Source organism: Danio rerio, chromosome 1 (assembly GCF_049306965.1).
Source record: "Danio rerio strain Tuebingen ecotype United States chromosome 1, GRCz12tu, whole genome shotgun sequence".
NCBI lineage: Eukaryota > Metazoa > Chordata > Actinopteri > Cypriniformes > Danionidae > Danio > Danio rerio.
In genome coordinates, this window is record NC_133176.1 from 26,832,714 (window position 1) to 26,856,323 (window position 23,610).

The 23,610-nt window shown below is 34.9% G+C and overlaps 1 protein-coding gene and 1 long non-coding RNA gene across 5 annotated transcripts in view; one reads left to right on the forward strand and one right to left on the reverse strand.

Annotated features, from left to right (window-relative positions):
• Positions 1 to 366: 366 nt before the first annotated feature.
• The window catches only part of tmem131l (transmembrane 131 like), a 102,602-nt gene continuing 79,358 nt past the window's right edge, over positions 367 to 23,610 (forward strand). For all 4 annotated transcript variants that reach the window (XM_688724.10, XM_005170953.6, XM_009291318.5 and 1 more), the window contains exons 1-3: positions 367 to 514; positions 1,213 to 1,283; positions 16,565 to 16,602. In XM_688724.10, the coding sequence (XP_693816.9) occupies positions 406 to 514; positions 1,213 to 1,283; positions 16,565 to 16,602 (218 nt within the window). In that variant the 5' untranslated portion in view covers positions 367 to 405. The remainder of the gene's footprint in view (positions 515 to 1,212; positions 1,284 to 16,564; positions 16,603 to 23,610) is intronic.
• Positions 5,761 to 8,470, reverse strand: LOC141385639 (uncharacterized). The gene is made up of 6 exons (XR_012406432.1): positions 8,411 to 8,470; positions 7,980 to 8,092; positions 6,894 to 7,020; positions 6,634 to 6,719; positions 6,281 to 6,323; positions 5,761 to 6,183 (listed from the first exon to the last, which is right to left on the reverse strand). It is a non-coding gene; the product is annotated as an uncharacterized lncRNA (long non-coding RNA).

The window sequence follows — 23,610 nt, forward strand, 5'->3', positions numbered from 1 at the left end:
GCATTTGGTCAGGTGTACCTAATAAAGTGGCATGTGAGTGTGGAGTGGCATGTAAAAAATTGTTATATGACTGACAGATTCTGTCTCAAAACCAAAAAACTTGGTATCATTAAAAAATGTGCATTTTAAAATATGTTTACAATTCCATTTATATAAATGACAAAAAAATATCCACCAGTTTTCTAACCAAACAAGTATAGGTACATTACCTTTTCATTCCCCCCTTACCGTGAAGCTTGCAGGACAGAAGATGTTTGCTCTCGGGTGTAGATGTATTGTCGGGCTCTAGTGGGCGCACACACTCGCAGAGGTTCTGCCGAAAGAGAGACAGACAGAGACAGAGGAGGGAGGGTGAGAGAGAGAGAAAGAGAAAGAAGTGAAGCCAGGGAGCTCAACACAGCCAGCATGGCGAGCCAAAGGGACTTCACACACAGAAAAACATGGATTAATGTTCTCCTGCGACTCTTACAGCTCTTATTGCTTTACATTCAGCACGGAGGAGCTCAGTTTCAAGGTGCGACGGACCGATGCGTCTTGTTTTTTGAGTTGACGAATGCAGCGCGAGTGTGAAAAATGTCGGAGGAACTGAACTGTCGAGAGCTGATTTGACAAGTATTCAAGTGCGCTCGCAATGCTAAACGGCCACAATGTTCACCGTATCGATCTATTCGAGGCGGCTTTTCGCATATCTGCATAGGGATTCGTGTTTAGATTTAAATCGCAAGAAAGACGGTTTAAGCTGTTTTGGACAGCTGCTGGTTTTGTTCGATTTCCTGTGTCAATGCAATATGCTACAAAGCTCACATCGCCTCATACAGCTGTTTTTCACTGCAGTCTATAGGAACTAAGCGCATTTGCGTTGTCGCAACGTTTAACGCGACTTAAGAGCGGCGTAAACGCACATTTAAACGCGTTTCCAGTTGCTTGTGTGTGGATTGTTGACATGGTGCGAGTCTGGACTAAAATAGCCTGTTCGTTCAATTTCACGCCTTTGTCATTCACGCCAGTTCATCTGGAGCTTACTGTCTAACGTTAACTACTGCAAAACAAATACACAAACGTTAGTAAACGCGTGTGAGATTCCCCAAACCACAGTGTCATTTTCGGATTTCCCGTGTGTTTGTTTGGAGACAGGAATTGGCCTGGCGTTTTGTTGTTGCTCTGCCCGCATGATTTTTCCCAATGTGTTTATGTTGTTCTTTCCTTTTAAAGCTCTGACTCAGATGTCCAGCGTGGTCGAAGTTTGGCAGGCTGAGGACGCAGACTTCTTCGTGCCATCTCAGGTATGTGAGCTGCTTTTTAAAGAATGACGTCATAAACTGGACGTTTTTATTACAGTGCTACTTCATTGTGAGGCGTGAGCACGTGCGGGACATGGTGCAGTGTGTGCTATTGTTACATTTGCGATGGTGGCGAAATGGAAGGCATTTATTTCAGTTGAAGTTTTCAGGTATGATTCGGTTCGTATTATTGATTCATGCAGGTCTTCCATGAGGAGGGAGAGTGTTTGAGTGTTTATTTAGCTTGGTGAAGTGTATTTGCATGTGGAGGCGGGAACAGGGAGGCATCTTTCTGAGGATGTGGGAACCTGAATGAACCCGGGCAGTCATTTCATTTTTTACATCGTATTACTACGTAATTATCTAATTATGTGTGACTTTAAAAGAGGAACATCTTAAAAACCTTTTAAGACTTTAAGAACGGTTAATATACTTTTTAAGGCTATTAGTGCGTGCCTCAGACGTTATTAGTTTATATATCATAGGGTAACACGTTATGATTCCACTCCACATTTTTTTAAGGCTGTTTTATTAAATATCTCCAAAATACCAAAATAAGGATTAAAGTAATACAATAATATTTTGAAGCAGCATGCACATAGAGTCATAACATGGAATATATTAGAGTAAATACAGAGGAATTACAGTTTTACAAAGGATTCCTATTTTAGTTGATTATTAGTTTTAATACTTGTTTATATAATTCAAAACGGAGCAAATTGAATATATATATATATATATATATATATATATATACATACACACATACAGTATATATATATATATATATGTGTGTGTGTGTAAATAAGTATATATATATATATATATATATATATATATATATATATATATATATATATATATATATATATATATACATACATACACACACACACACACACACACACACATATATATATATATATATATATATATATATATATATATATATATATGTGTGTGTATAGTGTATATATATAGTTTAAATATATATATATATATATATATATATATATATATATATATATATATATATATATATATATATATATATATATATATATATATATATATGGATAGACGGATTAGTCATTATTTATTTGCATTCTTGAGCCTTGTGCCTCAATTAAAAAAAGTTACAAGTCTCTAACAAAATGTTTAATTATTTACCCCCCTACTGATGATACCAACAAAATCTTATTAATTTAAAATAAAGAACACCTTTAAATTGCAGTTTGTTTACATTTGTCATGATAATACCTTTTAATAATTTATATAAGTGCAACATTATAAGCCAATATGGGGGTTGCAGAAAGAAAACAATTAACCTTCGTGATACAATAGTTACTTACTAAGGCTCCATTCAAATTGCAAGCCTTAATCGAATGTTCCAATTTATGCCTGAGTTCATTGCAATCTTGAAAATACAATGATTCATTTTTGCATTTTATGCAAAAACTAATTAGTTTTTGAAAAGTATTTTATATTTTATTAATGATTATTTTTTATTTATACATTCTTAATCAAACATTTGCCCTCATGTTTTATATAAAGTGAGACATACGATCACATGAGTATATATTAGAGTAAATTCTTTTTAAAATGTAAAACAAAAAATAAATAAATAAATAAAAGAAATAGTCCTTTTCGTGTGGTCAATGAATATAAATTATTAATTGATTGAATTTACAGAAAAGGTACTATATCATGATATATATCGTTATTGTGATATGAGATTTGTTTGTCATATCATCCAGCTCTATGTCACACTATTTATTTAAAGATTGCTCCCTTCTTTTTTTCATTAATTTCCTTCTTAGATATGTGCACTGTAAAACCCAACAGTCAACTTTATCAAATGAAATGAGTGTAGTTACCTTAAAATCTACTGAAAGTTAATTCAACTCATTTGAAAAGAGTTTTTAATTCAGTGTTAAAGTAATTAAATACATCATTACTTCAACTTAAATGGCGTAAGTTCAAAGTACGTCTATAGATTCATTTTTTAACACAAATAGTTTGTAGCAATGAGTTTCCTTAAACAGGTTGAGTTGCCTTAACTTATTGGGTTTTACAATACTCAGTTGGTTTGAGTTGTCTTCATTTATTGTGTTTTACTGTGCTCAAATTGCTTCGTTTACTCAAAAGGATTAAGTTCACTGTACTTTTTAGGATTAGTTTTAAATTTAAATGTTTTTTGCAATCTGTTTCCTCATGGTTTATTACCTTAACTTTTCGAGTTGTACATAAATTTACTGACTTTTGTCTATGTAAATAAATAGATAAATGCTGACTTTAGTGGCATCTACATTTACATGCATATGACAGCATGCTTTATGCAGTCTTGTTGTTGTTGTTTTTTTTAAATGTGTTTGTGTGTGCACATGTGGGACCACCAACACTGATCAGTTCACACTGAAATCTGAAATTGGCTACATTAAAAACAATGTAAACCGCAAAGCCCAATAAAAGATAATATCAAAAAACGATCTCAATCATAAATTGCAACATAGCATTAATGCTTGCAATTTGAATAGAGCCTTAGTACCCAAACTATTTTATCGATTTGTAAAATGTTTTGAAAATAAACTTTGTGCTTTTCTTCACCAGTTGTATTATACAGATAAAAAGAAATCCATTATGGTTTTGGAACAACATAAGGAAAAAGTTTTCATTTTCATGATCCTTTTGTGTCAGTAGTTTTTGTTTTTCCGGTTGCGTTTTCATGACCTTTCTTTGACCTCATGGAAAGCTAAATTGAATATTTTATCTGGGAATGAGTTGAATTACCATTTAAAGTCATTTTACAGTTTTAGGCAGGATTACTAATAAAACTTACAAAAAAAAAAAAATGTCATCATTTCAGAAGGTGACATATTTATTTAGCTTAACTTTAAAATTCAAAGTTAATTCAAAGTAAAATTAAATTATGAGACAAAAAAATTACAAAATAAAATGAAATGGTAAACACAAATTTGCTAAATAATTACTAATATCTTTTTACACTTAAAACAATTACAAATATTTCAGATTGCTGATACATGTTTCCAGTGGCAAGGCTAAAATAGTTACTGTAGTTACAATAAAACACCATATTTCCTTTCCTTTGGCTTTCACTACAGAAAAGTTATTGAATCTTTATAGCCAAGTATGATCTCACACACAAGGAATTTTTCTGTGCTATAAGATTTTTTTCAGTCTACAAAGCAATGAAAGTGTACCATTTAGAATAGCAAAATATTCATGGAAAAATAGAGAAGAGGTAACGTTTATGTATATTTGATTAATAATTCATCTGAATTAACATATTGCACATAGAGCTATGCAAAACATGACGTCATTGGCATTTGAACCCAACATCTGGCACATTTACAAGGTGTGCTGTTTCTCATATTGGTAGATGTTTTTGTTGATCGTGATTAGGCACAGTTTAAAGTTAGATAAAGATTATTTTTTGTCATGTTTTCATTTGGGACAGGAAGTTTAATGCCACACAAACATGCAGACACATTTGCTGTTTTAGAGACCAATACACAGTTTGCCATTTGAGTGGTTAACAGCTATGTAAAGCAACCTGTCTTGTGGCTTAAAAATGGCCACAATCAAAGAAATGGGGAAATTCCATTTATAGTTTTCCATTTGCTTAAAGGGGCTTAATTCGTAATGTTCACTGCAGAGGAGGTGGTAAAATGTTGTTTGATCTAATCCTACTTAATAGTTTTATATAGTTACAGATGTTTTGTGTCACATGGAAATGTCACACTGAAACTGAAACATTGGTGACACATTTAAAAACAATAATGAAATGTGGCGTGGGAATTGATTATTTAAAAAAAAAAAAGACTACTTGGTCATTCTATGGCAAACATCCAAATTTCAGAAACCTCGCTTGAGGTTTGGTTTTAATATATTTGTTTTAATACATTTTTGTTTTGAAAGACAAACATAAACAGTTACTAAAGTCAATATATTAAGAAATTTTCAATACTTCTAGAGCAGCAGTGCTTAAAGTAGGGCCTGCAGGCCAATGTTGGCCCACCATTGGTTTGGCCCACCATCACATTTGAAACGAGAGGGAGAATGATTTGGATGAGGCAAATGCTTATGACAGGGTTCATCATTTCAAATTTAACGTAACCTTTTGTACACAGCAAAATATGGGGACCCAAAACAACTCTATGGGTGTTAATTTCAACACTTTGAAAGTGTCTCATGGGGTCCACTCAAAACAGACTTAAATCAACACTTTCAAAAGGGTTGGCACATTGACACCGAAGTAAGGGTTAATTTTAACTCAGGGCAGAGTTAAAAAATGTAACTATATTTAACACCGCCTGGTGTAATATATTATTTTATTCAACTCTCTTGAGTGTAAATATGGTAAAAAGGTCAAATAGACTGTAAATTACAAAATAAAAACATTTTATTTGAAAACATTCACAACTTCAACAATTCATTCAATTTTTAAAATGCAACAATGTCAAATTTGCTTTAAATGTTTTATTAGTAAAGACAGTATCAACAAAATATGATGTCCAAACTTGATGTTTCATCAGAGCAATTTGAAAGTTCAATATATCGTCACTCATAGTTTTCTTCTGAAATTACATTTTAAACAACTTGGCGTGCAAATCTTTCACTTCTGGTGTTTCCTTGGTCCTCCATATCAAACACAGCAGTTTAAATGAAGGTATAAATGCTGTAAACTTGTGTGAAAACAAACTGGAGCTAGGAAATCTCATCAAGCATGTCCTGTGAAAGATGTGCTTCCCAGCCACAGGATGACCTTTTTATCCATGACGATGTACAGTAGTAGCTGCTGATCGCTCGTCTGGTGGTTCCTGATGCACAGATATACTGTAGGGTGATGCTCATCTAAGAACTCTTCAAGACTCCAGCATGACTAAGAAAAATGTTTGAAAACAAATTGCAATCAAATTCTATGATATATTTAAAATAACATTTAAAGTAAATAAAACATTCAAGAAATCTAAACTCACCTTTTGAAAATCCACATGATGATCCACAACTTGACTCTCCCAGCTGGTTGAGGTGACAGGATATGGAAAAGTAGAAAAAACACATACATCACTGTTGGATCTCCAAAAACAATTAGGTTAACCACTATGACTAGAACTGGAAAACAGGCAGCTGTCTGTCCACAATCCTGAATTTAACACACTTGGAGCAAAATTTAGAGGAGCTTAAAATCTTTTATATCATTTAGTGATGCTGACTTCCCCAAAATATTGGCCACAGTGTAAAAAATATTCATAAACTTACAGTTTTCTGTAAGCGTGTGCGTGTGTGTGTGTGTGTGTGTGTTTGTGTGTGTGTGTGCGTGTTTCTTTACCAGATTCAACTTGTTAGGCCCTTTCAGGTCCAGTATTGACGCCACCTTTCCTGGAGTCTAGCAGATGTTTCAGGTCCAAATATAATCTTAACTATTAGGATAAGCAGAAGAGAAAAAGTGCAAAGCAGAGCAAAACATTATTTAAGTAACAGTTCACCCACAATACAAAACTTATCACCTTCATGTCATTTGTTATTCTCTAATGCTCTAATACCCTCTCAGCTTATTGTAAAACAAATACAGAACTTTATACAACATACCTTCATTATTATCACCACATATGACCAAGAAGGTGTGCTTGGTCATTTCACCAACTCTGGAAATACACCATCCGTCTCTAATCAGCCACCGTCACAGGGTCTTGTGTTATTGTACAGAGAACTGTGGCTGTTAAAAAACAACAACACATTAGTATCTAACACATATGCATAACCTTCAGATAAAAAAGAGAGATGAACATCACAAAGTATGCCTCAAACATTTTCACATATCTTTTGATTCAGATGTTGATTATTGATAATAAATCTACAAATCAAACTGTATCATCATTAGGCTGCTCAAATATGAATCAGTTGATTAATTTACAGACAGGTGGCTGTTTACAACGCACTAATAAAACGGAAATGTTGTGTACAGTACATGCTAAGTTTAGCCTAGTTTTAAGCACAATATCATGCGGGAGAAAAAGCTTGACTAAGATGTTCCTGACAACAGAAATAGCCTAACTTACTAACGTCAGACATCCCGAGTTGGGAAAAGTCATTTTCGGGGGATACAGAGTTGATTTGCGGGAGGTAGCGGGAGAGATGAGTACCTAAAGAGCAATGGGATGAGTTGCGCGCGACGTACCTGAAGAGCGGTGGGGGTGACTTGCGCGCGACGTACCTGAAGAACTGGGAGGGATGCGGTGGAGAGGGGCGTGCAAAGTGTTTAATGACCGGGCGGGAGACGCGCGATATCCGGGAGATGATCATTCATTTGCGGGCATCTACTTGGGCATCTGGGAGTCTCTGTGCATTTGCGGGATAACGTTAACGTTAGTCCCGCAACTTCCGGGAGACTTCTGTAACGTTAAATGTCTGATAAAGTGCAAACGCGGTCATTTAAAGACATTAATGTTAACATTCCGACTTTAATGGTTGTCAACACTTAATATAATTTAAGCGTACGTTATCACACGAGTCTAAGTTATGGACTAACGTTAACGGTATATGGACGGCCACGAATGAACCAGTTTAAAAGGGCCGCGGTGTTTAAAATAACCAAATTAACGTACACGAATAACAAACAATCATTTGTTTCAGTCAGAAAGCCTTTTACAAGTAAGCATATGTTCATTTACTCACCAGATATGTTTTAGAAACTCTCCAGAGCTTATGGAAACCGTCCTGTGTTGCCGTTAGCATCCGGGCAGAGTAGGCTAACGTTAGGCGGCTCCGGGGATTCCCTCGCTAGTTTGCTTGGAATTAAAGGAGAAGTGTCGATTTTATTTTACAGATGGGTAACAACGCACAAAATGGCATTAAGCGTGACAGAAATGTGTTGAACATGTACATTTGATGTTTTTATGCACTATGTATGCGTGAGCATATAAAAACATTCTTGAAAAGAAGTCGATAGTAATGCAGTTAAGCTAGATACACAAACGACCATGAATGAACCGCAGAAGTTTAAAATTGTAACTCCATTCTAAAGTTATTAACTTAACAACATGTTTACAACTGTATTTCCTTAAAGAAAGTCAGTAAAATACCAACATTTAGGTAGTTTGACTCACCAGTTGCTGTTCTAAACCTCAGATGGAAAATGGCATCTGGAAAATTCTTCAGTGACTGGGGCTGCATGAATTCCCGGATGTTGGAAATAACACCACCAAGTGTTGAAAAGATAACTCCTTGATTTCGCACTGAATAAAAACAATTCTAACTCTTATTATATTCATTTATCAAAATCTAACTCTTTAACGTCAACACTTTACTCTCAAATGCTTCAACACCGAGAATTTAACTCTGGTGAATTTGCTGTGTATCTGTTTAATTGAGTAGCTACAAAAAATTAAATGTTTCAAATAAATGTTGCAAATGAATCAGACTTAAAGTGTAAATACTGTCAGTTGACAGGCAGAGGACAATGCACAAGACATCAGTGAGCAAATCAAGGCAAAAACAGAAGCAGCTCGACTAGTGTATTCAGCATTGAACTCCATTTTTATTAATAGGATTGTCAATGTTTTTATTATAATAGGTTCATTATAAAACGTGAAAGTCATACTGCATCATTAATTAATGTTTTAAAGCAATGTTTTCTAGGTAATTAAAAAATATTAACAAATAAATTACCCATGGCAAATTTAATGTAATACAGTTTGGCAAATTTAACTTCGGCCCATAGCCCTTAAATCAAGTTTGGTTTTTGACCCTTTATAAAAAAAGTTTGGGCACCCCTGTTCTAGATTTACAGTGAAAAATCATATTTGGAATTCTTGCATTTCCTTTGGTAAAAGTTTCATTTAACCTAAAAAAAGATTCATAGAAAAGATTCTAATGTAAAAAAAAAAAAAAAAGAAGATATGGTTCACACAAAGAATGGGCTTAATTACTCAACTTGTTTCAAATTCCAAGCAAGGTTGAGTTTTTGGTTAAAACACAAAAGAAGATATTTAGAACAATGTCGGAAACTGGTAATCATTGACATCCATAGTAGGAAATACAAATGGAAATCTAGTCAATGGTTACTGATTTCCAACATTCTGCCAAAACTTGTTTGGAACAAGCCAAGTTTGAGTAAACAATGCAAACTTTACTGCATTTGCATTTATTTATATGCATTTAATTATTGGCATGGAAACACACAAAAAGTGCTGGATAGACTTACCAATCTCTGTAAAAATAAAGTATTTTTTCCACTATGTAATTAAGCTTTAAATCTCAGGTAAAAATTGTCACTTTGACTCCCACCCTCGCAATAGTGGATTTACGCTCATGACATTTAAATGTTTTCACTTCCTGCTTCATTTACTGTATGTATGCTTTAACCAGAAAAAAAAAACCCATATTGTATTTCAGCTAGTGTTCATAACAGCATTCCTTTTTTTAATTTTGTGGAACTTGATGTAGTAATACAAAGCTTAAATAAAAGACTATGTAGATATGTTTTATTATGTATAAAGAGATCCATTAAAAATGTAGATAAATACTGTATATATACTATTTAAAAGAACAGTAACATAAAACTAAATTGAAATAAAAATGTAAAAAAAAAATACAAACACATTCTGTGTGATTTAGGAGCTCCACAAAGTCAAATACTGGTATTGCTACACATGTGGGGACATTTGGTACCCACAATGTAAAGAATTCAAGGCGCACACACACACTGTAGCAGTATTTCACAAATTTTGAAATACAACTGTGTTCAGAACACGGTTGTATGATTTTTCTGGTTATGATAGTATAGTCTGCAGTTGTACATTGAATGCAGCATATGAATTAACTATTAATAGAACAAAAAAATCACTATCAGATCTGAGTAGGTTTTTTTTTCTAGTCAGCATCAGGGGAATGTTTAAATGTCCTTGTTGTTCAATGGCTGTCAGAATGTGCTGCTGTGTTTCATTATGTAACAGCAAAGTTACAGCACAGGGAAGTCATAAGAAAGTGAGTTGCACTTCTCTACATTGTAACTCAGTTATTTGAAAGTTGAGTAGGGCAGATTATTTCCTAGTATCTGACAGATTCTGTGTAGTTGCAGTCATATAACTATTTCTAAAACACTCATGTTTATTTAAGGAGCCACATGACAAGTCCATTATTAAAATTGGATTTTACTGTATAATGCAAAATGTAATGGGATTTGGCAAATTTAAAGTGGAAAGATTGAGTGGTATTTACACTATTAAATTGCAATATCGACTACTGATAATATTTAAGTAATGCATCATCATGTTGAACATGTCAAGGTGATTGAATGGCATTGCTTTTTTGTCTTGCTGTATGAGCACATAAACTTAAAAGTGATTTTACACATTTCAAAATAAATGCCTTGTTTAAGCTCAAGATATTATCACAGGCATATTGGTAGTAATACAAAAATGTACTTCCTGAATTAATAATATTAACCAGTAATAGTAATATTACAGCAATTGAGCAAATCCAGCATTAAGGATTTGTCTTTTGCGGTAAAAACTTAGATTCCTAGAGAATTATATTCACATATAATTACTCGTATAATATAATACAATATATAATTATAATATATTAACAGTATATTAAAACATCTGTTTATATATTTTTAAATAATCAGATTTAAGAGATCAAAATTATCAATCGATAAACATGTTTTATGCTTTAAATGTGAGAAATAAACATGCATTACAGATGTGACCAAAAGAGTATGCATATTTACTGTCAACAACAAAATTTGTTGAAATTCTGTTAATTAAACTGCCCAACCCAAAAGAAATAATACTAATCAAATGGATAAGAAACACATTTTTTAGATTATTTGTAAAGTACTGTGAAATTCAAGCCTACACAAAAAACTTAGAGGGGTTTTTGCTTATTTGGTGAAAACTTAATTCCTTTTCATAGCATCTGCATGGAATTGCTCTATTACAAACTTTTTTTTTTCCCCAAAATCTTGCCCTGATGGTTCATGTCCACTGAAGCTCTGAAAATGGCAGTGTTTTTCTAAAAACGCTCAGCTGGGAAAAAAAAGCTTGAAGTCTGAAGATCCTAAAAAATGTGCAATTGTGTAAGTTGTTAAATTGTTTAAATCTAATTGTAAAATGGATTATTAAATAATTTCAAATAACTAGACAAAGATTTGATGACAGAAATTAAATTGAATCATTAATACATAGAGTGTGTACCTATATAGCCTAATAAAATAACAGCAATAGCTTATGCTTTGCTTTCATGTCAAAAATGTAACTTAAAAAATAGGTGTTTGTTTGACTGCTGTCATTTTTTGTTTGTAGCTAGCTATCACTTTTTATTTTAGTTTATGTATTTTAACAATAGCCTCTTCCCATTATTGTGCTGAACAATTCGAAGAACTGTTAGGTATGGTTCCAGTTGTTTTCACCCTAACATGGTATGGCGCACCATTCAATGTTATAGCCACATTTGACACATTTATGTTTGTGCATGACGTTGCCAGTTGTCTGCTTAGCAAAAGTGCGCTATTTATAAATTTTGTTTTGTTTTTGTATGAATTTTTGTTATTTAACATAGTAAGTATGAGAAAAAGGTTTAGGAGTCCCTAAAATCGAAATATCTCATCCCTAGTCTGGAGCGCTACATAAACTGCATCACTGTAGAAAATAAAACCATATTTGTTCAGACTGGCCTGGATTGGAACCAACTGGCCTAATAAAGTGGGAAAAGTTGCATATGTTGTATTGAGATTCAGGCCCAATCCCAATTCTACCTCTTAGCGCTTTCCCTTACCCCTACCCATCGTTTTGCATTCTCATGTGAAGAGGTGGGGGTGTCTCAATTCTTTTTAGCTTCAAGGCATAGGGCTAAGGGGACAGGCTAGATATCCCTTGAAATGAGATTTTTTAGGACCACACTCAAAACCAAGGGGTGCAAAAATTTCCCAGAATACACCATCTACAACAGCAACATAACTCCACATGGTAGTCAGGGGATGCACAATTTAGTATTTTTTTTGTCATTATTACAACATTTTTACAACAAACAAGCACATGTTTTAATACATTCATAACAGTGTCCGTGTTTTACTGTCATGCTTAAAAAAAAAAACGCAAAAATAAAAAAACAAAAGGTTTTGCTATCTTTAAGCTATAATCTTAAATTCTGTACAGCAGTCCCACAACATACTTTCACATCTAACGCTCAGATACTCTGTCAGAAAAGTCTAGTGGCTGGGAATGAGCATTTTACAGTGTCTGGTATAACTTTAATGTTGTTTTCTGGTGGTTACATAGATGAATATGGCTGCGGTGTAAATACACAGTACAGTTACGATCTTAAAGCCCTTCCCCAAGAAGTAGGGGTACAAATTAGACTTCAGTTTACAATGTTTATTTTGCTAGTGCTCATTGTTATTTAAATTAACAATAAATCTGTTTAAGTTAATCTATTGAAATAAAAATGTTTGTTTGGGTAATCCTTAATGTCTAACCTTTTTGCTTCTGTTATGTTTTTTAGCCAGAATATTCCTAATCACTCCTAATGCCTCTTTTACCATCAGTTTGCTATGAGGGAATTTTGTGCAAAAAAAACCCCACTCCTACTCGATATTCCATTTAAATTGCATTAACATACTGAAATAGAAGTCTTATCAACTTCCCTTTCACGCAGACGCTAAAAATACTGAAGTGTATGTTCTCTAATAAATATGGATGTGTTCTAGCTTGACCTTTTAGTAGTGTGTTAAATAAATATGATTGGGCCATGAGCAAAACAAGCAAGATGCAAATGAATTACTAAATTCGAGGTCAAGCTTTCTATTTAAAAATCACATTACCAGCTTGACAAGCAGCTAAAAGCAGACCCATAAATAGACTTTGATTCATTTGTAGTCAATATAGATGTCAAGAGTGATTGAGTAGACCTGCAGCATTCCATTTAAACAGAACCTCCCTCCCTCCATGATGGATGGAGGCTGCGTTTACTCGATGCGTTCTATTTGCCACGCTGAAAATCTGCAGATTCGCAGCGTGTTTTCTAGTTTGAGCAAGACTCTTAATTGAAACCCCTTGTCAGAAGGTCTGCGTGTACATCCAACCGTTGTTAAATGTGAACTTGAATGTCATTTGACACCAGGCAACCAAGTGCTCTCTATATACATTCATTGTATGCCTGGAGGGCTATAGTTAGTTCCTATGGAAACCCACTTTTAACAGTGCGCAGAGACACTCTTCAGGTAATCATGGTTTCAATGTTCTCAGTGAGGTGGCTATTTTAGTAAATTGCTTCTGATGTGCTACAGGCAGTTTATTCTGTAGTGTAGTGTGTGTGTGTGTGTGTGTGTGTGTGTGTGTGTGTGTGTGTGTTGCAGAAAGGTACAGCATTTCCCTTCAGTCGTGTTGCTTTTGAAAGCTACTTGCACTTTGAGTTTACTGGATTATGTTAGCAGTGATTTTTATTCATTTTTTTAGGTTATGCCTGCTTGCATGCAATTCTTACATTTCGCATTATTATACAGCACCCCTAGTATGTGATTTTAATTTTTTTGCGCTTTAAGAATGACAAATTTTGTGGTGGTGATTCCAAACATGGCTCTAAAGCACATAAACAAAGCTATTCTCTCAATAAAATCCATGTTAGTCATTTAGCAATGAAGCTACAGTTACCAGGCAAACAGAAGCCCCGCCCATGGCGCGAATCTGCGTCTATGCTTAGTTTATTTGATGCGTGAATAAAGTGAGTAAACTCAAAATGTTCACACGTCTATTTACTCTTCGGAGATGTCATCTGACATCATTTACCTCACTCAGGAAATGCGTTAGGGCTTCCTCTACTGTAACACACCTAAAACACGGATTGCAGTAAATCTCGGCAGTGAAGCGTTTTCTCTCATTTACTGCAGGGAATGTGTTAAACGAAATCATTTACACGTCATAATAACAGCCATACATAATGTCCTTCAATTCCAGCAGCCATCATCCTTAAACCAATCTCCATCATTGTAAGTTGCTTGCTATTCTGTCTGTTAGACTACTCCGTTTTTTAGATGATTGCTCCAACTTTGTTTTGCAGTACAAAGTGCGTCAAATGCACAAAGCGCCCAATACATGCCACAGGATGTCCAATCCAATCCCATCTTTACATTGCCGTCACGTGTAAATCACTCGCGCTTCACCCGCTTCTGCTTACTGCACACGCTGCGAAACAATTTCCCCTCACCTTCCATGTAATGATTGTGTGGGCACAGGTGAGACGTCATTTTTCTAGAGACACTCAAATATATTACGTGCACTGCTTATGCAACATCTATAGGTCATGTAAAACAATTAATTGCAAACTCAAATAAATATTAATTGATTATATGGTTTGGAATTGAATGTTTTGGATTGTTGAATTTTTTTTGTGATTATCTTGTGTTTAAATTAAGAATTTTGCGACTTTTTGTTGATTTCTGCGTTTAATTCAGCAATTGCAGAATCGCGAAAAACTAACGCCCTATTCACATGGGGCTTCAGCGTCAACGCTTGACTGAAGGCGTGTCTGAAGTTGGGGTTGAAGTGATCGTCATAGAAGCGTCAGCCAATGAAATTCAGTCAGCAATAGGCCACTGTCTAACTGGTGTATTTGCATACCGCGATCTGATTGGCTGACGCTTCCGTCGGTGCTTGAAAAGTTGAGCTGTTCCCAACTTCTGTAGCGAGCAACACCTCTGAAGCGGCACAGATGGATCCACAATGCAGTTCAGCAACGCCTGACGTCACCCATTCAAAGTGAATGGAAAGAGTTGGCGCTGACGCCCCGTGTGAATAGGGCGTAAGGGGTCTGATTATATTTACTACTTAGAATACCATTCAGAAGTTTGGGCTAAATATGTTTTGTGTTTGAAAGAAGTCTCACCCAAACAATGAAAAACTATGTTTCCATCCACCTATTTTTGAGTTCATTTTGGATATGTTCATAAAAAAATTGGTTGATGGAAATATCTAGATGCGCATAAATTTTGAAAATGCGCATAAAAACTTATATGCTTAACTGAGTAAGAAACTTGTTATTCGATAAGAAAAAACCATGCGCACGAACTAAGATGGAAACACTTTTACCAAACAAATTCCAGTATGCGCATTAAAAAAAGTCATGTGATTGTTGTTATAAGAGATCATGTGATGAGATTCACAAGTGTGTGAATAAACAAACCAGCAGGATGAGCACATTGTAAAACATCTGAAATGTTGTTATGGTCATTCTAAAATGCCTTAACCATTTCAGTATTAGTGTTATTATATTATTATTTGCCTCCATATAATAGTTCCTCTTCTGAGGCGGAAAAGGAAAAGATTCATGCAGCTTTTCCTCCAGAAAATTTTATTTTCACTGTTGATATTTGCTGCCAGTTATTCAGGAAGTGACTATTTTGTTCTCTTTGACTTGTTGGATGGAAACGCTGCTTTATTCACACATCTTTTATACAATATTCCAGTTTTGCGCATAAAATTAATTCGCAATTTTGGATGTAAACATAGCTATTGCTCTGTCATCTTTTATTTTAAGGAAAGTTTTTAATCAAAACATTTATTTTAATCTGTAATTGGTTGTGCATGGTTGACCTATTGGAGAAATAAAGCAACATTTGGTGTAATTGAAGTTTGGTCATGGAGCAAGTTTAATTATAAGTATTTTGTATGTTATTGTTATGGCTTGCCTCACACGTTAATGGAGGCATATTTTAAAAAGTACTGTAATCATGCCTAATTTGCATTGCTTGTTCATTCTGAGTTTGCATGTGACGTTAAGTTAAAGAATGCAACAGAAATGACCTAATGTTTATTAGTCTGAATTTGCATGTAAGTGAAGGAATGTAGAAAATTACCTAAATATATGAATTAGATTCATATATTCAAAATTTATTTTATTAAAAGAAGTGTTATGCCAAATGATCAAAAAATACAATAAGAACATTTGACTACAATTTAGAAATTTGCTAATGTTTTTATAATTGCTACAATTTAAAATAAGATTTTTTTTTATTTTAGTGCATTTTTAAATGTAATTTATTCCTGTGATGGGCAGTATGGATTTTTAAGCAGCTATATATTTTCAACAATCTCTAATGTTACTTGATCCTTTAAAATTCATTTTTAACAGATTTTTTTTTCTTTAAAAAGACCTTCAAACGTAATGTTTTTACAAAATTTCTTTCTAAAACTTTACTGTACCTATGTAATATGCAGTTATTGCACCTACTGAATATAAACATGCATTTATTTTATTTTCAGGCAGAGGAGCAACACAGTGAAAATGTTCGAGAGGAGAGGTAAGAATTTTTTTTTTTTATTATTGAAAAAACTATCTATTTGCGTTTCTTTTGCAGGTTTTGTTTGATGCCGTTGCTTTAGGTATTGATAATACAGATACTTTGCTATAGATGTGCAGCTTTATTAAGCTGTGATGTTCAAAACATGAAACACAAAGATTTTACTTCATTAGTATCGCACGTACCTTTCTGGTTCCCTAAACATTTTGTCTGAAGTCAGGGATGGGTTGTTTCAGCAGTGAATGGATAACTAAGCCTCCTGAGGACACCAGCCTTCTGTTTACTCTACATTTGCATTCATGTGACCTTATAACAACACACACTGTTTTATTAACTACACATCAGTAGCGAGATATGAATAACAGTATGTAAACAAAGTGCCAATGAGTTCTATGAAAGAAAAATACAAATTTTGTCTGCAACGTGATGTATGGTATACAGATGTGTTTCAGAAGAAAAAGAGTAGCATGAAAGATAAAGATAAACAAATGATAGACAGATGAAGGTACAACTTCACACATAATTGAAGCAAGTGGTTTTGGTTGCTGTGCAAGTTATACAAGTAATTATTGTTGTGTGGCTTGCTTCTTAATCATTTTGAATTCAACACAAACCTTTAGTAACCGTTGCTGTTCTTAGTTGTAAATGTAGTATTTTTAACAACAGTTTGTAAATGAAGTATTTCATGCCTTTTACCTTTTTACATGGTTACTGTATGGACAGGGAAAAGTAGAAAATAGTGGCTAATGGTCAAGCTACTGTGGACAGAAAAACAAATGTCTTCTAACATTTTGCAATGCTTGCATCAGTCCACTGTTATAATTGAATCTTAGCGTTGCCTTTGAGACAGTAGATCACAACATTGTCATTCTCATGACATTAGAAATTTATGTTGACTTTTGTGGACGTGCGTTTACATGTTGTCATTTAGCTAACGCTGTTTTTCAAAGTGGGTGACACGGTGGCTTAGTGGTTAGCACTGTTTCCTCACAGTAAGAAAGTCGCTGATTCAAGTCCTGGCTGGGCCAGTTGGCATTTCTGTGTAGAGTTTGCATGTTCTCCCCGTGGCTTGGGTTGTCTCCAGGTGCTCCGGTTTCCCCCACAGTCCAAAGACATGGTACAGGTGAATTGAATAAACTAAATTGGCCATAGTGTATGTATGCACTGTGTAAAACATATGCTGAATAAGTTAGTGGTTCATTTCGCTGTGGTGACCCCTGATAAATAAAGGGATTAAGCTGAAGGAAAATTAATGAATGAAAGTTTGTCAAAGTGATTTGCATGATTTTTTTTTACCTTTAAATGCTTACCCTTTGGAGTTAGATATCACCTTGGGGGAAACAATTTGGAATTTTCAAGTCCTGTTCTTTTTTTCTAATCAGTGCATTTCTATACCCATTATAATAGCGGTATAGATGGCAAATATATATATATATATATATATATATATATATATATATATATATATATATATATATATATATATATATATCTTAAAAAAATATATGTCTTTCTTCCTTTGTGTTGGTGAGGAAATCTCAAATTTATTGCAAGTGTGGTGTGGAGATTTTGTAATGGGTCCTTTGTTGTTTTTCTTGTAAATGCTCACTCTGAGAAGACACTACATATACTCAGGAAACATAATTAGCTATCATTGTCATGTTGATGAGCTCTATATTTAAGCAATTCCAGCATTATGGATGTGTCATTTGCAGTAAAAACAGTCAAAATATTAATTCAAAGAGAAAGTATATGTTAACATTATATTGAAACATCTGTTTATATTTTTCAAAATGACTAACCACAGATTTATGGGATCAGAAAAATATAAATCTGTAAACATTTCTATATTTTAAATAAGGAAAATTAACATATGTTATGAATGTGACCAAAAAAAGTCTGCGAGTCTACAGTATACAACATACTTTGTAGAAATTCTGTGAATGAAACTGCACAACCCAAAAGAAACGATGCTAATCAATAGGATAAGAGTGAACTTACTATAGAATTAAAATGATTGATTTGAATATATTTGACATTTTTGTATTTATGAGGAAAAAGTCTTTGTTATAGATGTGACATCCCTCCGTTGTGGATGTGGCAGATGTGAAATTGTCTTTTGTGTGACTTTGGTAAATCAAATATAATAGTTTGAGAACATTGACAGAGACATATTTGAGTATTTTACAGTCCTGTAAAATACAAGCCTACACAAAAAACTTTAAAAGTTTTTTTTTCATGGCAAGGTTGACATTTGCATGGAATTGCTCACTTCCCTTATACCAGATTAAATAAAATAAAAGTTGTATACCACATTTGTGGGAGTCTGACAGTTTTGGAAACACAATGGCCAATCAGGGGTGTTTAAGAATGTGCTCAACAGTTCTCAAATGTTAGCATGAAATAGACGTTTTAAAATTTTTTTAGTACCGATTGAAACCAAACTCGATTCTTTAAAAAAAAAAAAAAAAGATTCTTTTGGGGTTTTTAACCTTTATTGGATCGAATAGTGCAGAAAGTTGACAGGAAATAGTTGGGAGTAGAGAGAGAGTAAGGGTCGGCAAAGGACCTTGAGCCAAAAATCAAACTCTGGTCGCCATGAGCACCATGGTGCTGTATGTCAGCGCACTTAACCTCTAGGCTTTTGGCACCGACAGAACTCGATTCTTTTGACAAGCCTATTTGCAAAGATGTATTTGTACAGCTGAAGAAATAGTAAAAAAAAAATTGTTGAATTATTTCGTAATCAAATTGAATTTAAGAATTGAATTGGAGCATTAAGTTTTTGCTTTGTGAGTACTTTGTATTTGCATCTTAAAGTCTCTAAGAATTCAAAATGATTTTGTTAGCTCATTGCCAGTTTTGTGGTGAACAATTCATCCGTGCGCAAAAAAAAAAAAGGTTTCTAATCTTTAATTGAAATCTGAAAATGCACTTCCTGTTTGTTTTCAGTTAAATGATCAGATTACGTAATTTTGAGGTAATGAGCATGGCTAACATACTTTACCACGCTGGTTCAACTGTCAGTTTTGACAACAAACAGAAAGGGTGAGGAGGAGTGTGTTAGGTTGTAATAACTCTTCTAAAACCCTTTCCTGATCTTTCTGAACTAAATGCCTACTTTACTACATCCATTCAGCGGCTTTAAAAAAAACAAGCCACGTTCACTGTTTGCTCATTTAAAATTTAAAGTTTCTCTAGGAACTGCGTCACAGTACGAAAAAAAAAAAAAAATAGCAATTGCAACTTCCGGTTCATTGGAATGTTTTCAACATGCATAAAAACATGTATGAAAGTCCAGCTAGTGTGGAGGATAGGGTTTCTTTCCCTCGCTTGATGATTGACTTGGTTACTAAAAGCTGTTGAGTGATTCATATATTGGTGATGAGTTTATTATTTGTTACAAATATGAAATGAAAAAAAAAGTTTACTGCAAGCCAAGTAAGTGATGTGTGTTTGGAGAGATTTATTGTCATCGTGATGTAGAAAAGATGTTTTTGATCATATTCATAAAAATCAAAAGCATCTGTGTATGTGCATACCACTTTTGTTCATACTCTCTCACATTTTCCCCCTGTTCATAGTCTCTTTGCCACATCCTCTCACGCTACCCGTCCCTAACTCTGTAGATCTCATTCTGCTATCTGCCTGTAGCAGATGCCTCATAGTTTGCATTGTTGTTTTATTGTTTTGACATGACTTGGTCGCAGCATGCACTGTGGTTAAATCTTAATCAGCGACTATCACCAAGCACAATGACTGCCTTTAACACAGCCGTCTCAACAACTCACTTCCTGAACAGTTACATATCCTTTGCTATAATATGAATGCTCACCCCTCAAACATTCAGAGCAGAAAATGTATTTTATTTTAAGAAATATACTTTTAAAAATATACTTAAAAAAATCTGAAACTAATCTAAGAGTTATTGGATGCCCATAAATGACAAAATAAAACTTTATTGATTACAGTAATATTAATTTCATTATTTTAGACTAATATATAGCACTATAACCTAAAATTATATGCATTCAGTAACTCTCAGATCAGTATCAAATTATTTTTAAAATACAGTATGTTTTTTACCGGCAGCTAGCTCTGCAACTCTCACATGGTCGCCCACTGAAGCTAAGCAGGGCTGCGCCTGGTCAGGACCTGGATGGGAGACCACATGGGAAAGCTAGGTTGCTGTCAAAAGTGGTGTAAGTGAGGCCAGCAGTGGGCGCTCAACCTGGGGTCTGTGTGAGTCCTAATGCCCCAGTATAGTGAAGTGAGTGCCGTCTTTCGAATAAAACATTAAACTGAGGTCCTGACTCTCTGTGGTTGTTAAAAAAATCCCATGATGTCCTTCGAAACGAGTAGCGCCCCATTCACACGGGGCATCAGCTTCAACGCTTTCCATTCACTTTGAATGGGTGATGTCAGGCTTTGCCGAACTGCATTGTGGGAATGTCGGCGGCGCTTTAATGGCATTGCTTGCTGCAGAAGTTTGGGTTTTCTCAACTTTTCAAGCACCGACAGGAGCGTCAGCCAATCAGATCGCTGTATGCTGATACACCTGCTCAGAAAGTAGCCGATTGCTGGCTAACTTCATTTGCCCCAACTTCAGACACATCCTCTGTTAAGAGTTGACCTGTGAATGGGGGTCGTAGGGGTTTAATCCCAGCACCTGGGCCAAATTTGCCTACTGGCCTTTGTCCATCATGGCCCCCTAACCATCCCCATATCATAATTGGCTACATCAGTTTGTCTCCTCTCCACCAATCAGCTGGTGTGTGGTGTGTAGTCTGGCGTAATATGGCTGCCATCGCGTCATCCAGGTGGATGCTGCACACTGGTGCTTGATAAGGAGATTCCCCCCATACGTAAAACGATTTGAGTGTCCAGAAAAGCCATATAAATGTAAGAAATTATTAATATAAACTAGTTTAGAGGGCTTTTCTGTGCATTATTTATGTGCGCTTGGACAAGACTTTTCAGCTGCCATTACTTGCTGATGCATAGAAACATTGGTATTTAAAGTTATTGTTCATTAAAAAAATGAAACTTTCCTGTTAATTTACTCACCCACAGGTCATCCAGTGTCACCATATAGGTGACTTTTTTTTCTCCAGTAGAACGTTAAAGAAGATTGATAAAAATGAGAGATTTGGTGACACAATTACCAATATTTATCAATAAACCGCATCACCTAATCTCCTGTCCAAGCACACACTCTCACTTTTGTCATTAAAAGCGTCCGGACTACAATTGAACTACAGTTGCACAGGTGCTGTGATCATTTTGCCTCACAAGACCTCAGCATGACATCAGGGGCCATAGGTTATTGATTTGGACTCGTTTGTAGGTTTATTTTTAATCTAAAACACTTATAATCATTCACTGCCATTATATGAATGACTAAGGACCACAGGTTTAACTCAAAATCTTCTTTAATGTTCTATTGAAGAAAAAAAATCACCTACATTTTGGATGACCTGTGAGTAAATTAACAGTAAGTTTAGTCTCATTAAGACTGTTTATACCTGTCTCTGCATGTATTTTTTTTTTAACAGATAAAATCTGATTTATAAAAAATGGTACCATTTACATTTGACCAGATAAATGTGTCTTTGCTTAACAGATATAAACCACACTATATAGCGTAATTTATATCTGCTAAAGAGTAGCTTGTAGATAGATTAGTTAATAGATTTTTCCCCCACAAATGCAGTTCAATTAGTGCAGTAAAGATGGTCTCCAATGCACATTCAACCCATAGATATATATATACACTAGATATCGTATACAGACCATGAGCGTGTGTCAATACTGCCACCACATTTGTACAGTGCTCCCAGGACAAAAGTCATTCAACCACACTTAGTCAAGACTAAAGCCACTCTGAAGATGCTGGAATTTTGCGATGCGTACGGAGGTAGTAACGAGCAAAAGTATAGACCTTTTTCATGGCTGCTGCATGGAGGGCGCCATAGCGACTAGCGTCTTCCGGTAGAATGCTAAAAACTTCCGTTTACAGCGTGTACAACTGGTAATTTGCCCTCACAAAATGGGTTTCAATGACGTTTTTAATGAATAACAGAGTGTTTTTGTGACACACAACTTAGAAATGTGTCTGTTAAAGCTGTTATAATCTGTCACGTGGTTCAAGCGCATCAGAAATACGAGAAAAACTTTCTCCTAGAAACTTTCTCCTAGAAATACATTGTGTGTGCGTTCCCGGCCTGTCAGCTGTTAGCTCAGCGGCTCTTTAACACACACACACACACACACACACACACACACACACACACACACACACACACACACACACACACACACACACACACACACAGAGAGAGAGAGAGAGATAGAGAGAGAGCAAACCAGAGTACTGGCATGAAACTTAACAGGTATGAAAGTCGTGCAATTTACAAAAATGACCAATAGAAGTCTGTTATTTATACTCTGCTGGCTGATTTACTGTTCATTCTAATCGCAAGCCGTTTGTGTTTTATTTCGTGTGTTGTTTTTACCACAGTTTGTGTTTTTCTGTCATTTCGAAATGACACTAGCCTATATTTTCACTTTGTCACAGCTATTAAATCAGTGTGTCAGTGGCACAATACAGGCTACGTTTGTGTGTGAAACATTTTGGTGAATTACATTTGTTTAGGCTGGTTATATATTTGAAATAAAAAGAAAATGTTGACTAGCGATGACAAGGCTTCATTTAAACGGCAGAAGATGCCGTCTGACAACGAGGGGAAAACGCCTCACAGCAGCTGTTTTCTATCCTATTAGATCGCATTTCTTTAAATGATCAGTCCAGCAGATGGTGCTGATGGACAACAGAATTAGTTCAAAGAAGATAAAAGCAGGTAAAATAGATTAAAACTATAGTTTCAAAGGTGTCCAAATGTGACTGTTTACACGCATCAGCTGCCGACCGGAAGTTTTTCGCATTCTCCTTGCACATACACGCAAAGCATAATGGGTAATTTTGCGTTCCAAGAAAAAGGTCTATAA